The sequence below is a fragment of the Triticum aestivum genome, chromosome 6D (genome assembly GCF_018294505.1).
Source record: "Triticum aestivum cultivar Chinese Spring chromosome 6D, IWGSC CS RefSeq v2.1, whole genome shotgun sequence".
NCBI classification, from domain to species: domain Eukaryota; kingdom Viridiplantae; phylum Streptophyta; class Magnoliopsida; order Poales; family Poaceae; genus Triticum; species Triticum aestivum.
Genome location: NC_057811.1, coordinates 402,201,549 through 402,218,130, shown reverse-complemented (window position 1 = coordinate 402,218,130; position 16,582 = coordinate 402,201,549). Strand labels below are relative to the sequence as shown.

The following is a 16,582-nucleotide window of genomic DNA, read 5'->3' as shown; positions in this document are numbered from 1 at the left end:
TGTCTGAATCTCTGTTGCATGCTTGGTTTTCCTTTTGTCACTTACCCTCAAGACTGTGATTATGTTTTTATTTTGAGACCGAAGTTGGTCTTGCAGAACATTGGTGTTGTTCGGTCTTGACCGAGACCCGAACCGAAGTGTACGTGCACCGTTTTGTCGGTTAGTGCTTATTTAGGAAACTGATTGGTCAACAAAATCTAATAACCGATTTTTGTGGAAACCCGAAGCACCGAACCGATCGGTTGGGGGGAACCGAACGCCCAGGCCTAACTCTAAGTCACAAACCGGATACGTATTTATATTGAATGGTGGAGCTGTCAGTTGGTGCAGTTCCAAACAGAGCGTCGTGGCGGGATCTACGTGTGAAGCTGAGTACACAGCTGCTTCGGAAGCAGCGAATGAAGGAGTCTGGATGAAGGACTTCATATCCGATCTAGGTGTCATACCTAGTGCATCGGGTCCAATGAAAATCTTTTGTGACAATACTAGTGCAATTGCCTTGGCAAAGGAATCCAGAATTCACAAGAAGATCAAGCACATCAAGAGACGCTTCAATTCCATCCGTCATCAAGTGTCGGAAGGGGACATAGAGATTTGCAAGATACATATGGATCTGAATGTTGCAGACCCGTTGACTAAGCCTCTCTCATGAGCAGAACCTTATCAACACCAAGACTCCATGGGTGTTAGAATCATTACTGTGTAATCTAGATTACTGACTCTAGTGCAAATGGGAGACTGAAGGAAATGTGCCCTAGAGACAATAACAAAGTAGTTATTTACATTTCCTTATATCATGATAAATGTTTATTATTCATGCTAGAATTGTATTAACCGGAAACTTAGTACATGTGTGAATACATAGACAAATAGAGTGTCCCTAGTATGCCTCTACTTGACTAGCTTGTTTATCAAAGATGGTTATGTTTCCTAGCCATAGACATGTGTTGTCATTTGATGAACGGGATCACATCATTAGAGAATGATGTGATGGACAAGACCCATCCGTTAGCTTAGCACTATGATCGTTTAGTTTGTTGCTATTGCTTTCATCATGACTTATACATGTTCCTCTGACTATGAGATTATGCAACTCCCAAATACTGCAGGAACACTTAGTGTGCTATCAAACGTCACAACGTAACTGGGTGATTATAAAGATGCTCTACAGGTGTCTCCGATAGTGTTCGTTGAGTTGGCATAGATCGAGATTAGGATTTGTCACTCCGATTGTCAGAGAGATATCTCTCGGCCCTCTTGGTAATGCACATCACAATAAGCCTTGCAAGCAATGTGACTAATGAGTTAGTTGCGGGATGATGCATTACGGAATGAGTAAAGAGACTTGTCGGTAATGAGATTGAACTAGGTATGGTGATACCGACGATCGAATCTCGGGCAAGTAACATACCGATGACAAAGGGAACAATGTATGTTGTTATGCGGTTTGACCGATAAAGATCTTCGTAGAATATGTAGGAGCCAATATGAGCATCCAGGTTCCGCTATTGGTAATTGACCGAAGATGTGTCTCGGTCATGTCTACATAGTTCTCGAACCCGTAGGGTCCGCACGCTTAACGTTCGATGACGATTCGTATTATGAGTTTATGTGATTTGATGTACCGAAGGTTGTTCGGAGTCCCGGATGTGATCACGGACATGACGAGAAGTCTCGAAATGGTCGAGACATAAAGATTGATATATTGGACCATGTTATTCGGACACCGGAAGTGTTCCGGATAAAACCGGAGTGCCGGAGGGTTACCGGAACACCCCCCCCCCCCCCCCCCGAAGTTATGGGCCTTAGTGGGCTTTAGGGGAGAGAGAGGGCCGCAGCCAAGAGGTGGCACCCCCCCAAGGGGAGTCCAAATAGGACTAGCGGAGGGGGCGCGGCCCCTCTTTCCCTCTCCCTCTCCCTCTCGTTCCTTCTTCTCCTAGTTGGACTAGGAAAGGGGGGAACCTATACCTACTTGGAGTAGGATCCCCCCCCTTGGGCGCGCCCCTTGTGGCCGGTCGGCCTCCTCCTCACCTCCTTTATATACGGGGGAGGGGGCACCCCATAGACATCCAAGATTTGTCTTAGCCGTGTGCGGTGCCCCCCTCCACAGTTACACACCTCGGTCATATCATCGTAGTGCTTAGGCGAAGCCCTGCGCCGGTAACTTCATCATCATCGTCGCCACGCCATCGTGCTGACGGAACTCTCCCTCGGCCTCAGCTGGATCTAGAGTTAGAGGGACGTCACGGAGCTGAACGTGTGCAGATCGCGGAGGTGCCGTACGTTCGGTACTTGGATCGGTTGAATCGCGAAGACGTTCGACTACATCAAGCGCGTTACTAAACGCTTCCGCTTTCGGTCTATGAGGGTACGTGGACACACTCTCCCTGCTCGTTGATATGCTTCTCCTAGATAGATCTTGCGTGATCGTAGGAAATTTTTGAAATACTACGTTCCCCAATAATGACAACACCAAATAATACACATCAATCAACTATAATGTCACCTAGATACCCCAATGTCACCACGAGTATTCGCGAGTGAGACATGCATCAAGTGATCCCAAATCCAAGAACATTCAATCCGACATAACGAAACCTCAACGAGCAAAACTCAATTCACCACAAAAGAGATAGAGGGGAAGAACATCATGTGATCCGATTATATTATTGATAAAGATCATGATACATTAAGATCGTGCCAAATCAGGAACATGAGAGAGAGAGAGAGCTCAAACACATAGCTACTGGTACAAACCCTCAGCCTTGAGTATGAACTAGTCACGCATCACCATGGAGGCAGTAAGGATGATGAAGATGGCTTCCGTGATGGCTTACCCCTCCGACGGGGTGCCGAAAAAGGCCTCCAGATGAGATCGCTTCGGATTAGAGGCTGCGGTGGCGAAGTAAAAGATCGGGGTTTCTTTCTGAGGGTTTCTCAATTTATAGGATTTTCAGCGTTGGAATCACCCCAAAAGGAGTTACAAGGGACCCACAAGCTCAGATGGCACTCCCGACCCCCCACCCCCAGGGCGTGCCATGTGAACTTGTGGGCACCTCGTGGGTCTTCTGGTCCTTGCATGAAGCTTCGGGGGTCTCTTATGTTCCAAAAAAATCACTGTAAAATTTATCGCGTTTGGACTTCGTTTAGTATGGATTATCTATGAAACAAAGAAGATGCAAAAAACAGAACTGTCGCTGGGCACTAGATTAACATGTTAGTCCATAAAAATCATATAAAAGTGCACCAAATCCATGTAGAACTCATGTATATAGCATGAATACTTCATAAATTATAGATACGTTGGAGACGTATCAGTCTCCCATATTCTACTCTTCCTCGCCGGATGCCGCACCTCCATTGCATGGGTCTTGAACCCCGCCGCCGCTCATGGAGATGGCGTATGGAGGATGTGGTCGCTGATGTGGAACACCAAGGATGTGAACAACGAGCGCTGCCGTAGGATAGGTTTAGGGCCCAGGCGCTCTTTTTGATGAAAAATGTCCAAATTGTAATGAAGGTGCTCCGGTTTATATGAAAATCCTTCGTGTTTGCATGAATTTGTCTGGTTAGTTGAAACAGTGTTTGAAATGTATGCGGGCAGCGTTGGATGGCGCCTCCCGCATCTGTGTCCGCGAACTACCCCCCCCCCCCCCCCCCCAGTCCACGGACGGATACGGGAGCAAATTGGTGGGTCAACGCTGGAGATGTCGTTAGCAGTTTACAAGTATGCTTGAAATTTAACTATTATTCGGTGGTTTAATTCGTTATGTGATTGAAATTTCCCAGGAGTCAAAAAGTAAATTAATATTTACATGGATAGGCTCATAGTTAGTTAGATTACCAAAGTCGCTCTCTTCTTTTTTATATATAAAAGTTGGGTTTCATGAAAATACAAAGGTGAACATGGTTCCACGCACACTAACGTGAATTGTAAATTCTAAGAAAATACTATAAAACTCAAAAGATTCTGACATGAATTTTAAATTCAAAGAAAATACTATAAAACTCAAAAGATTCTGAAATTTTGGGTATCAAACTTGGTTAACCATTCTACTCAGGTGTGAAGTTTTGTGAGTATTGACACCTGTGGTATTTTTAGCAAAGAAAATACAAATAGAACCTTACAATTCTTCTTCTTTCTTCTTCAACATTCACAAGTGTGTGTGTGTGTGTGTGTGTGTGTGTGTGTGTGTGTGTGTGTGTGTGTGTGTGTGTGTGTGTGTGGTGAAGGGACAAAGGTTATGATTAGGGTGAGGGGTTCAACAACGTCGAACAAGAACCACAGCCCTCCCCTCACTATGAAGTTAGTTGGATGGTCAACGGTGGCCGAGAGGGAGGGAGTAGACAACGGTAAAAGGGAGGATCAACATGTGCAAACGCGCAAATATGAGAGGGCGGTTTGAGAGCAATGGGTAGTTTCCGCAATAGCCCAAAGTAGAATGAGCACAATGGCATTGTAACAAAGAAGACGGGATCACGGATATGAGGAGTTGAAGAAATGAGAGGGATTTGTGCCTATGGATTTTGATCCGACGGTATGCAAAGGGTTAACATCTTATCATCCTTGTCTCCAGTCACAAGGTTGTCAAAATCAAATTAGACAGGGGGTGGACCATTTTTCCTTGATAAAAATACTATATTAGCACCAAGCTATCTAAACAATATAAGGATAGCATACTAGATGAGGGTTCATTAGCACGATCCTGCCGTGGATAGCATAGGAGATGAGCATCATGTGGAGACACCACCCCATTTTTGGACACCACCACCATGCGCTACAAGAAGCCACAGCGCTACCTTCTCCTGCGTGACCGGGAGGGGAGGGAGCTGTCGAGGAGGGAAGGGAGGTACAACCCAAGTCACTGAGGAGGAAAGATGCCAAGACCGGTCAACAAAATTTGAATGGTCTTAATTACCGCCTTTTAGTTAATACTCCGTCAATCCGAAAATACTTGTCGAAAAAATGGATATACGGATTATTTCTCGGAGAAATGGATGAGGGAGTATTTATTTTCAAAATATATCCACTGATAACATACTGTATATCATAAAAACTTTTGAACTTTTGCCAAACGGTACCCCCATTGCAGTTTCTTATGCATCGTGCGAAACAAAACTATGATATGCTCAAAAAAGGTGAAATTTCCAAAGCATGGACATGCTCACACATCACGGTTAGGTGGGAACATATTTTACTCGGGATCCCATGGACGTCATCGTGCCAAACATGGAACCAACGGAGTTTAAGTTGTCGTCCGGTCTGCATGTGATTCTCATGCATGTACACCACAAGACTACATGATATACACAATTTTTTAGCTCTAGCAAGATACGTAAAATACTCACATCATTTGTTGATCGAATCAAGTAGCATACGCCGCGTCTTAGCTAACTCTAGACTTTGGCAGCCTCACCTTGAGCTGTCATGGAGTGCCCCACTCTACACAATAGGACTAGGACGATGGTTGAACGATGAACATCATCGGTAAACACGATGCCTTGATAGGATGGTTGGGTAGAGTTGTATTTTTCCAATTTCTTCCGTCGAGCTATGTCATTTCTCTCATTGCATCACACAAGTAAAATAGACTAGTTTGATTACGTATGCCAGTACTATTTTCCTTTCCCTCACGCGTAGGTACCAGGGCAAAGTTCTTCTCCCCTTCGACCTCCATCGGCCAATCCATGGATTCTCCTTCCTTCTACCTGCCGCTTCTGTGCCGGGTGGCGGCGAGGGGAATTCTGGTGCCTTGCATCCAGCTAGTAGTTTAGTTCAGAATTTTTTTAGTAATCGCAGGGGCACGCTTCATCTTTGAGTGGGACTTTGAGGCTTCGATCCTCCTCTAATTCGTCCGCCACAACGGAATCGACGAAGCTCCAACGTAGATTTCTGGCGTGTCCTTGGAGCGACGAGGTTAGGTTTTTCCGCGGTACGTGCACGAGCAAGATCTGGTATCACACACTTCATACCGAAGGGTTTTAATGACCATTCAACGGCTCCAGGACATTGGTCCTTATGGGCACGTCCACGAAGACTTCTCGCCTGAGAGCAAATCAGGCTGGTCGGCTCCGATATGGGAGCGGCGACAAGGATGCATCCACGGCTCATTCTGACGGCGACATTGCTCATCCGATGGTACGGGATCCTTGATGTAATTCTTACTTTGAGGAGTAGGGTATTTTGAAGACCGAGCTCCTTGGAGCCCGTTATTTAAAAAAAATCAAAATTCATAAATTTTAGTTTAAAAAATCTGAAAAAATACACGTGTATACAAGGATGTAAAGTGTATGTGTGAAATTTTTTAGGATGAAGTACCTTGAATTGCGAGCTGCACAAAAAAAACAAAATCATGGACTTTAAAGATGAACAATACATATACTAAGAAGCCTCAGAGTTGTCTTTTTTGTGTAGCTTCCATTTTAATGTACTTCGTTATGAAAATTTACACACTTGTACATTATGTATCTAGGTATATGTGTATTTGTTTTCAGAAATTTTTGAAACAAAAAATTGTAAATTTGTAGTTTTTAAATAAAGGCCTTCATTTTTTTAGAAAAGGAGGATGACCCCCGGCCTCTGCATCTGGGCGATGCATACGACCACTTTATTAATTATTTTCACAAGACCTTACAAAGTCATACAATAGTAAGACTAAAGCCGCCGTCTAAGCAACAAATGTCGCTACACCTATCCAGTTGATGAAGGGGCGCAGATAGCCTGGGCCTAATACCAAACAGACATCGCAGTCAAGCCTAACATCTAAGACCTGAGACCCCAACCTAGCCACTTGCCGGGTCTGGGGCACACACTGGTCCGGCGTGCTCTCAGAGGCCGCCGTCGCCAACTGCCACCGCTCCATCTTCAGAACTGTATTGATGCATCAACCTTTTGCTCGGTCTAGCTATCGTCGACGCCACCACGGCGCCCAACGGCACCTCCTCCCTGCGCGTAAACAGCTGAGCACGTCGCGGTCGCCAGTGATACACGTCAGCGCCATGCTGCCAAGTACCACCAGCCGACACAGCTTGAAGTTCTTGGAAGATCTGTCATGCGTAGCACCTGCCGACCAGGCATGACAAAGTGTAGCACCTGTCGGTCAGGCATGACTTGACGTCTCCACCGAAGCTCCGTGCAGCTCGGTCCTCCATGGAGCTCGGTCTTCGTTTGGCATTTCCGATGTTTGAGGTGCTTTGTACTTTCAGTTTTTTTTTCATAATAGATCCGTGACTGTTCTAACAAAAACACCAGTAGAATAACAAAACGAAAGTATACGCGGAAAACACAGCAAATCGAGCTTCCACATGGAGTTCCCCTGCACAAAATTGTTTCCACATGGGATTATATGCCGAAAATCGTTGGAAACCTGGCCAGAACATGCATGGGATCGGAATGGATCGACGAGGCCCGAGGGAATCTCGTGGTGCCCTACCACGTGTCCACGCCCACATGGACCAGACCCTGCGTTGTCCTACCACACTTGCATGTCTCCCGGTGAGCACACCACACGGTTGGCCACATGGTTGCTCCTAACGTGCTGCGGCGTCCGGTTCCGGGATCGATCGGGGGCTGCAAGCAAATTTGCCGCGGCGTCTGGGTTTGGGGGGCAAAACGGTCATTCGCCGTCCGGACGTCAAGGCCTATTTACCCGTGGACTCCATCCGGTTGGATGATACGGATTCCGTGGACTCGCTAGGCAGCGTTACCCCGACAGGGCGGCATGGACCCGTCACCAATTGGCTACCGGACACCTGGCGCTCCTCTTGGATCTGGTGCGGCCACACTACGGGGTGCCGAATAATTTTTAGCAGATGGAGTACTGTTTCCTGCATTCAGTATCTGTACCATTTCGTTCGCTGAATGTGCTGCTCCACTTGGTTTTTATCAGGGCTGCTGATTGTTGGGATCAATAGTTTTCTTTACAGCAAGTTGTCATCAAAAGTATAGTTATGGCATAGATGGTTGAAAACTTGTACTAATACATAATTGAACTGATTACTCCCCCCTTCCACTTATATACTTATATAGGGCCTAATACGTTTTTTAAGGTTATCTTTGACCACAGGTTAGCACAATGATACATGACATGCATGAGTAGGATATATGTACCTAAAAAAAGGGTATGTAGCTCAATTGCAAAGAGAGTTGGTAGAGTTTCTAGCTCTGTTTATGCTGTTGCCGAGCTAGATTTAACCTAGTTCATGTCTTTACAGTTTGGATAATGGAAGTTGTACAAGTTAAGAGCATCTTCAGCTACGTACCTCTAATTCGACCCCTCAAAAGCCCGTGGATGCGTCCGGTCAGTGACCGGTCATGTCTGTTTTGAACCCCTATTTATCCGGCCACACTCCTCATTTTCTTCCCCATATGTCCTGTCATGTGCATGTGATTGGTTGAGATGAAGAGAGAGAAAGAAAAGAATGAATAAAGAAAGAGAAGAGATGGTCCAGGTGGGGACGCGTCCTATGTGGCGGACTGACCGGGCACGTCCGCGAGCCCTCATATCCTCCCCATATTTCAGATGGATATGAGGGTTCGCGGACAGCCCGGGCGTATAGGGATGATATGAGGAGTCCGGTTGGGTCAACTTTTTGCTACTTTTTGCATCTCTCTCCTGTCTGGTCAGTGGTACCCGCGCCCGCCCGGTCAATTTGAGAAGTCCGACTGTAGATGCTCTAAGGGGGGAAACACCCTGAAGTGCAGACCAAGGCTCAAATAGCTAATTGTTTTGGAATTGTAGTTGAATACGTAACAGGCTTTGCTCTGTGGTTCTTCGACGACAAGGAACATGTGTTTGGTTTCTTGAGCAACTACTACATTGCCCATCATCAAAGTAAGGGAAAGGGGGTGACCCAGGTTCGAATAACATATATGTCGTGTTAGGATCTGACGAAACGCTTTAATGAGAAGAGAATCGACATTGACGCCACCAAAATTGATACTACTAGATCCATATAGAAGTTAGAGCATGTCGTTCAAATCTTAAATAACTAAAAAATGAGAGAGAAAGAGAGAGATTTTGTAATTAAGGTACTTATTTAGCTAAACATAATTGATAGATAGTCCCAACAATGAAAAAAAATAGATTGAATGCACAAGCTACACAAACCTTAGACTCTAGCAATGGGGTGAATACCGATAATGCTAGACCTACGAACCCGCTACAAACTCCCTACGTAAACTTCCAATCTACTCTTCTCGCCCCCCCCCCCCCCCCCCCCTAATTTCAGTGGGTGGGCCATGTCGCTCCTCCCCGGTCCAATAATACTGATCCACGTTGCTGCTTACGTAAAACACGTAACAAAAATTACGTAGGTCTAACATTACCCGGATGAATACGACCTCATGCTGGTATATTCAACATATTTATCCCTAATCTTCACCACACGAAAATTTGATTCGCTGGCATGCCTCTATTGGTGACTGTGGGTGCCCATATACTTGCGTACGCACGAGCGTGTGTCTTTTTTATTATCACAAGAATAAACTCAACACATGAGAAAAAAACATGGTTCCATCCACAAAAGATCTTGATAGCATAGAGAGCCTTCTCCAACCTCCACACCATGTAAGGTCTTTTCCGGAAGGGAAAAAGAGCACACTGTAAGTTCTAGGTTTCGACATGAAAAGAGAAAAACACCTTGTAATTCCTATAACTAGGAGCACACTTTTTTTACCTTTGAGAGCAAAAGATCACATCAGAATATCAAGATCAGACACCCGGCGTCCAGCTCCGTTGGTTCCGTCTCGATCCTCCGCCAATTCGTCCCACCCACCGCTGCCACCAAGGGACAAACTCGTCAATCCACACCGCCCCGGCGCCTATAAGAAGCCTCCTCCCCATTTCTTCAAACTTTAGCCGATCAGTATCCTCCACAAGAAAAAAAATACTATAAGCGCAATAGAAAAATAGTGATCCCTCAATAAGAAAATCAAGAAAAGATTTCCTTTTCTTCTTGGGCTCCCTTCCACCACCAACCTCTTCTCCGGCCGGCCGAGTTGTCCCGCTCCGGCTGCGTCTTCTCCGGCGAGAGGTGTAGCTAGGTTGCCTGCTCTTCCTTTGAGCGGTCTCCTCCCGGCAGGGCTGAGGAGATCTCTCGGGACCTCGGGACTGGGGCGTGTATGATGGGGATTTCGCTTATGCCGATGAAGACGCCCACGCGGCTTCTGTGGAGCACCAGCTTCTTCCGCCACAAGCTCGCCGCCATGATCGCCTCCTCGTCCTGCTTCTTATAAGAGCCCCTCCGCCGCGCAGCAGCTGTATATATACGTCTTTTTCATTTGATTCCGCCCCCCGTTCGATCGACAACCAACCAAGGCAACTTCTTGAAGCTTTCTCTGCGATGGAGCCCGGCCGGCTCATCTTCAACACGTCGGGCTCCGGCAACGGACAGATGCTCTTCATGGACTGCGGCGCCGGCGGCATCGCCGGCGCGGCCGGCATGTTCCATCGAGGTATTATATTCTCATCCACTACTAGTTTTCTCGATCCCGGTTGTTTGGTTCGTTAGTAGGTCTCGCCTTCTTGATTGTGTGGAGAGTGGAGAGTGATTGGTGTACTGATTGGGGTTGCCATGTTTGAGTGATGAAGGGGTGAGACCGGTCCTCGGCGGCATGGAAGAAGGGCGCGGCGTGAAGCGGCCCTTCTTCACCTCGCCGGATGACATGCTCGAGGAGGAGTACTACGACGAGCAGCTCCCGGAGAAGAAGCGGCGCCTCACCCCGGAGCAGGTGACAATTCGCTGCTACAGTGGTGAAGATGATGCTCTGTTCATCCGAATTAATTCTGATGGTGCATGCGCGCCACGCGTACGTGTATAGGTCCACCTGCTGGAGAGGAGCTTCGAGGAGGAGAATAAGCTGGAGCCGGAGAGGAAGACGGAGCTGGCCCGCAAGCTCGGGCTGCAGCCACGCCAGGTGGCCGTCTGGTTCCAGAACCGCCGCGCCCGGTGGAAGACAAAGACGCTGGAGCGCGACTTCGACCGCCTCAAGGCGTCCTTCGACGCCCTCCGGGCCGACCACGACGCCCTCCTCCAGGACAACCACCGGCTCCGGTCACAGGTAAATAATCGAAGTCAACAACCACGCTTCATCACCGGCCGGGCACCGGGGCTTCCGCCGCTGAGTTTGATTTGGGAGATCCATCCATCTTTGTGCCGTCAGGTGGTAACGTTGACCGAGAAGATGCAAGATAAGGAGGCGCCGGAAGGCAGCTTCGGTGCAGCCGTCGACGCCTTGGAGCCGGAGCAGGCGGCGGCGGAGGCGAAGGCTTCCTTGGCCAACGCCGAGGAACATGCCGCGGCAGCGGAGGCGTTCGAGGTGGTGCAGCAGCAGCTGCATGTGAAGGACGAGGAGAGGCTGAGCCCGGGGAGCGGCGGGAGCGCGGTGCTGGACGCGAGGGACGCGCTGCTCGGGAGCGGATGCGGTCTCGCCGGCGTGGTGGACAGCAGCGTGGACTCGTACTGCTTCCCGGGGGGCGCCGGCGGCGACGAGTACCACGAGTGCGTGATGGGCCCCGTGGCGGGCGGCATCCAGTCGGAGGAGGACGACGGCGCGGGCAGCGACGAGGGCTGCAGCTACTACCCCGACGACGCCGCCGTCTTCTTCGCCGCCGCGCAAGGGCACGGCCACCATCACACGGACGACGACGATCAGCAGGACGACGGCCAGATCAGCTACTGGATGTGGAACTAGGCTCGCGCACGCATCAAGAAGCGTGCGTGCGTGCGCCGTGGAATCGATCAATTTCGGAGTATATCAGTAAAAGAAATCGTGGCGTTTTGTTTTCTCTCCTTGTATGCTTCCCGCTGTAATCTTGGGTCACTACGATCGACCAAGTTGTATGCATATGCATTGTACTACGAGTTAGGGTAATACATCGGTGGTAAAATCTGTCGTGATGTACGGGAAATAAGTGAACGGAGTCAGAGCCTCATTCTTATGGCACAGTACATCATGTCAAATGAGATTTTTAATCATCTACTGCTAATGTCGTGTGAGTTTTGCAAGATCAAAAGCTGGCCCCGTTCTCAACTACTGTACGTGCGCTCATGGTTTTTTTTTTTGGCCTCTCCAAAAATATGAAAAGGCCATAGATGCAAGGAATAGTACTATGGAAAGGTTCTATACCATTTCCCACGTTCATAAATTATGTCATATTTTTCGGACCTTTGGAATAAAGAAACCACCCTCCAAACCTTGGCACTGTTTTCTAAGTAGCTTTTCCATTTTCGAAGTCCAGAAAATGTTGAAAACAATTGTGTTTATGGAGAATTGTGAACCTTGGGGCAAACAAGCAGCTCCTCCTCCGCGTCGTCTCCCGCGAGGCGCCCCGGAGGCCCCCTATCCCTCGCCGCCGCCGCCCCCTCCTCCTCCCTCGCCGTCGCCCGTGGCGGCGCGGGCTGCAGGTGATCGCCTCTGCCATGGCTGTGGCAGGTCGTGGTGGCATCGTGGCAGTAGGTGGTCGTGGTGCGCGCCTGAGGTTGGAGACGGCGGCCGCGGCGGCTCCTCCTGATTTGACCTCGCGGCGGCGCGGGCTGCGACGACTTGGGCTGCGGGGGCTGCCCTGACCGGGCCCCCCTCGGCTAGTCGGGGTGGCGGCGCAGTGACGGTGGATGCGCGGGTGCGTGCAAGGCGGCTCCGACGCTTTGAGCTCGCTGGGCGGCGCGGGTTGGGCAGTGGCTCGGTGGCTGCTGCCTCGGCCATGGATGGTTCCATGGCAGCTGGGCAGGTCGACTGCGGCGGCGGCTGGCATGGCCCGACGTCGGCTCGTTCGTAGGGGACTTGTGACAGCCTTTGCTCTCTCTCCTCGTCGTTCGGGCACTACTTCTGTCGAAGGGTTGTTCTTCTCCCAGCGGTGGTCCATCGCTCGTCTCGCGCCCGGTGCGGCAGGACTGACCTCGTCTTGCGCATGGTGTAGCAGGACCGAGCTCGTCTCGCGCACAGTGCAGCAGGATCGACCTCGTCTCGCATTCGATGCCGCTGGACAGAGCTTATCTCGCGCCCGGTGCTGCAGGACGGGTCGATGGAGGCCTGATTTGGCCGGCCTTTTGGGTTTCGGCGCTGGGGGCCGCTCAGGGGTGTGAAAGGCAGGTCCTTTCCTCCCGTCTCTTTGGTTGGGGTAGCGGCGGATCTCGGGTGAGGTGGTGTCAACGTCTTGGATGCCGGGGCGGCGGCCCTGGTGGTGGTAGCACGGTGCTCATGGGCAGAGGCCGTGGCTTGGTGCTGCCCGGTGGCCATGGACGTGTGTGCGGCGTGGTAGCCGGGGTGTGGGGTTCGGTGGCGGTGAGTATTGGCCGGGGTGAAAATATGTTCTATCTTCGGACGGACCGGCCGCGGCGAAGCTCGCTCCCTTCTTGAAGGCGTCGCCGCGGCTCTCATTGTCCGTCGTGCTGCTCCAGAGGAAACTCTGATCCTCAGATTGGGCGGTGGCGGCGCTCCGGTTTCGTATCCTTCCTGAAGGCACCGCCTTGGAGCACACGGTTTGTCGTATGCGGCTTCATTTCTTCGCGGTGACGTGTTCCCGGTTGAGCCCCCAGTTGCTCTTGTAGTGCTAGGGATGGTGTTGCTGCGATCAGCATCTATATATCTTGCCTTGGGTGTGTGCGTGTGTTGTTGTGGCGTGCGTTTGTACCGGGTTGTTGTGGATCATTGCTTTATATATAAAGCGGGGTGAAAGCCTTTTTCGGTAATTGTGAACCTTGCAAATTCAACAAAATAACATGGACGGTAAGCCGGTAACCTATTTCAAAGCCTATTAACAAAAGAAAATACTATTGAAACTTGGATATATGGTTGTTGTTGACCGGTTTTTGAAATTTTTAGGTTTAATATGGACAATGAAATAATTCAAGGTTCAAACCGAACTTGGCGTCACGGTGTTCCGAAAATATTTCTTTATTCACTTATGAAGCGATCATCCTCTTGACCTAATTTTGGCTATGCATCATACAACACGTATCTGCACTACAACGCACACTTGCAGTCCAAATTGAAACCACTACTAGGATAGATCATCAGGAAATCAAGAGGTTTCCTATTAAACAACATTCATAATTGAGAACCCACCGTTGGTTAGATGGTTAAGAGGTTGATACATTAGAGCGATGATATTTTTACGCAATATTTTTACAAAATCTTACTCCCTCCATTCCATAATGTAGTGCCTATAGATTTTTGTGAAAGTCAAACTTTGTCAACTTTGACCAAGTGTATAGAGAAAACTGTCTACGTTTACAATACCAAACATGTATATTCTGAAAATATAACTCATGATGTATTCAATGTGCATTTGGTATTCTAGATGTACCTACTTTTTTTTATGAATATGATATCAAAGTTTGTAATGTTTGACTTTTGCAAAATTTTATAGGCAATATATTATGGAATGGAGGGAGCACGTATTAGTTCAATCCGGCGACGGTTATTCCCATGTTTTGTTCTAGGTAGTCGTTCCCCCTCTCACAGTATGTATTTTTTATTTTTTGTTTGTAAAACTAGTGCGTAGGAATAGGATTTCTGGGTACATTATAGCCACATTCTGACTTTAGCCATTACTGTATACGTTGTGTGATTGTATGCTTTATGTATCAATTTTGTACTCGCCATTTTAAAATGCAACATGTATAATTAAGTATAATCGCCACTTCATTAGTGTGCATATACATAAAGCTAGACTACACATTACTTAAAGTATCTATCGATGGAAGGCAAGGCAGGGGTATGCGGTTTAACTTTATTTCCAATCTTCTACACTGTCTAGACACAGAGAGGAACACACACAAAAAATGCACCTTCACATTTATTACGAGAAATGTATAGGTAGTTAGCCTTGGTCAATGCAAACAATTGGCCCTGCTGATCTGTTTGGATAATCGTGTTCACGTAAACCTGCCACACGTGAGTTCATGCTTGCAATATTGACACTCAGCCGTGTTTTTCAGTCGGAATTTTAGTTGTTGAATTGACTTAATAGAAGGTACTATTATATATTGGATGATACTCCGTATATAGTGATAAGATGAGTATAATTATTACGTTCCAAGCCAGCATCCATTTCCTTGATTGTTGATTGATGAAATTAAAAAAAAAACAGTCCAATGTGGATAATCATTCCTTTTGTGTGGAAATTAATTGATGAAACTGAATCGATCAATCTATTGCATAATGCGATTAATTGATAATCATTCCTTTTGTGTTTTCGTGTCCGCGTCTAGACACAAAAGGAATGCACGATACACTGTCTAGACACTGACAGAAAATTAATTGCGGATACGAGCGCAGAACAAGAAATGCACATTACCGCATTATCACGAGAATTGTATAGATAGTTGTCCTTGGTCAATGCAAACAATTAACTGGCCCTGCTGATCCGTTTGGATAGCCATGTCCATGTTCATGTAAACCTCCACACTTGAGTGACTTGCTTCTAAAATAATTACTCTTCCTCCTCCTCAAAATATAAGGCGTGCTTGACTTTGCACGGTCTTTGATGCATAACTTTGATCATTTATATATACCAAATTACTTGGATTGAAGATGTATCAATAGTATCATTGTATTTGTCTTGTAAAGCAATTCTATTTTATGTGACTTTATAATAATTTTATAAGCATACAATAGGTGAAAATTATAGTCAAAGTTGCCCACGAAGACCAAAAAAGTCATTGCGCGTCTTATATTTTGGTAAGGTGAGAGTAATAAGATAAATCAAGAGAAAAGGAGAAGTTTCCTATCAAAGGGCATGTGTATTGAGAACCAATCATGTAGTACATGGTTAGGAGGGTCGTCGTGTATTGTGCCCCCAGTCCGTGACTTTGGACATGTTCAGTAGACACTGTGTGAGTGTATGCTCATGTATCTAGGATGTACTCAACCTTTAAAAAAACAATATGCATAATTAAGTATACTCGCTACATCATTAGTGTGCATATACAAAAAGCTAGATTAAATTACTTAAAGCATCCATCGGCGCAAGTCAAGCTATATGCAGTTTAATTTCTTTCAGGGGCATGAAATTTAACTTGCTTTCATGTCTTCTTCCTAGCTGTGTTGGCACAGATAGGAACCTACAACAAGAAATGCTCAATTTTACATTTATTATAGGAAAGTTATAGGTAGTTAACCTTGGTCAAGGCAAACTATTGACCATGTGATACGTTTAGATGACCTTGTTCATGTAAACATGCCACACTTGAGTGTCAATATTTACATTGAACCACGTTCTTTGGTCAGACTTGTGGACAATGATTGGACTTAACATGGAAATTCCTTAACATGCGGTACAACCTCCTCTCTGGTTGGAAGGCCCTCACATATTCCTAGATTGATAATTTTGACCAACGTAGTACGGGTTATATATTGCAAAAATAAAATAATTAGAAACTACAAATGCTAAATTTTCTGATTGTATAACTTTTGTGATATACAATTCATATTATATTGATCGAATTGTCAATCTATGGATATATGTGTGGGCCTTATAAACCATAAAGGGTGGACGATGGAGTATATAATTAGATGATGCATGCTGCATATAGACTTTAAATGAGTATAGTGATTACTTGTGAAACCAGCATCCAT

General features: G+C 47.1%; 1 protein-coding gene across 1 annotated transcript; it reads left to right on the top strand.

Annotated features, from left to right (window-relative positions):
* Positions 1-9,845: 9,845 nt before the first annotated feature.
* LOC123145385 (homeobox-leucine zipper protein HOX16) lies at positions 9,846-11,983 on the top strand. The gene is made up of 4 exons (XM_044564787.1): positions 9,846-10,456; positions 10,593-10,732; positions 10,823-11,062; positions 11,165-11,983. Exons 1-4 carry the CDS (start codon positions 10,345-10,347, stop codon positions 11,693-11,695), a joined length of 1,023 nt encoding a protein of 340 aa, XP_044420722.1. The 5' UTR covers positions 9,846-10,344; the 3' UTR covers positions 11,696-11,983.
* The last annotated feature ends 4,599 nt before the right edge of the window (positions 11,984-16,582 follow it).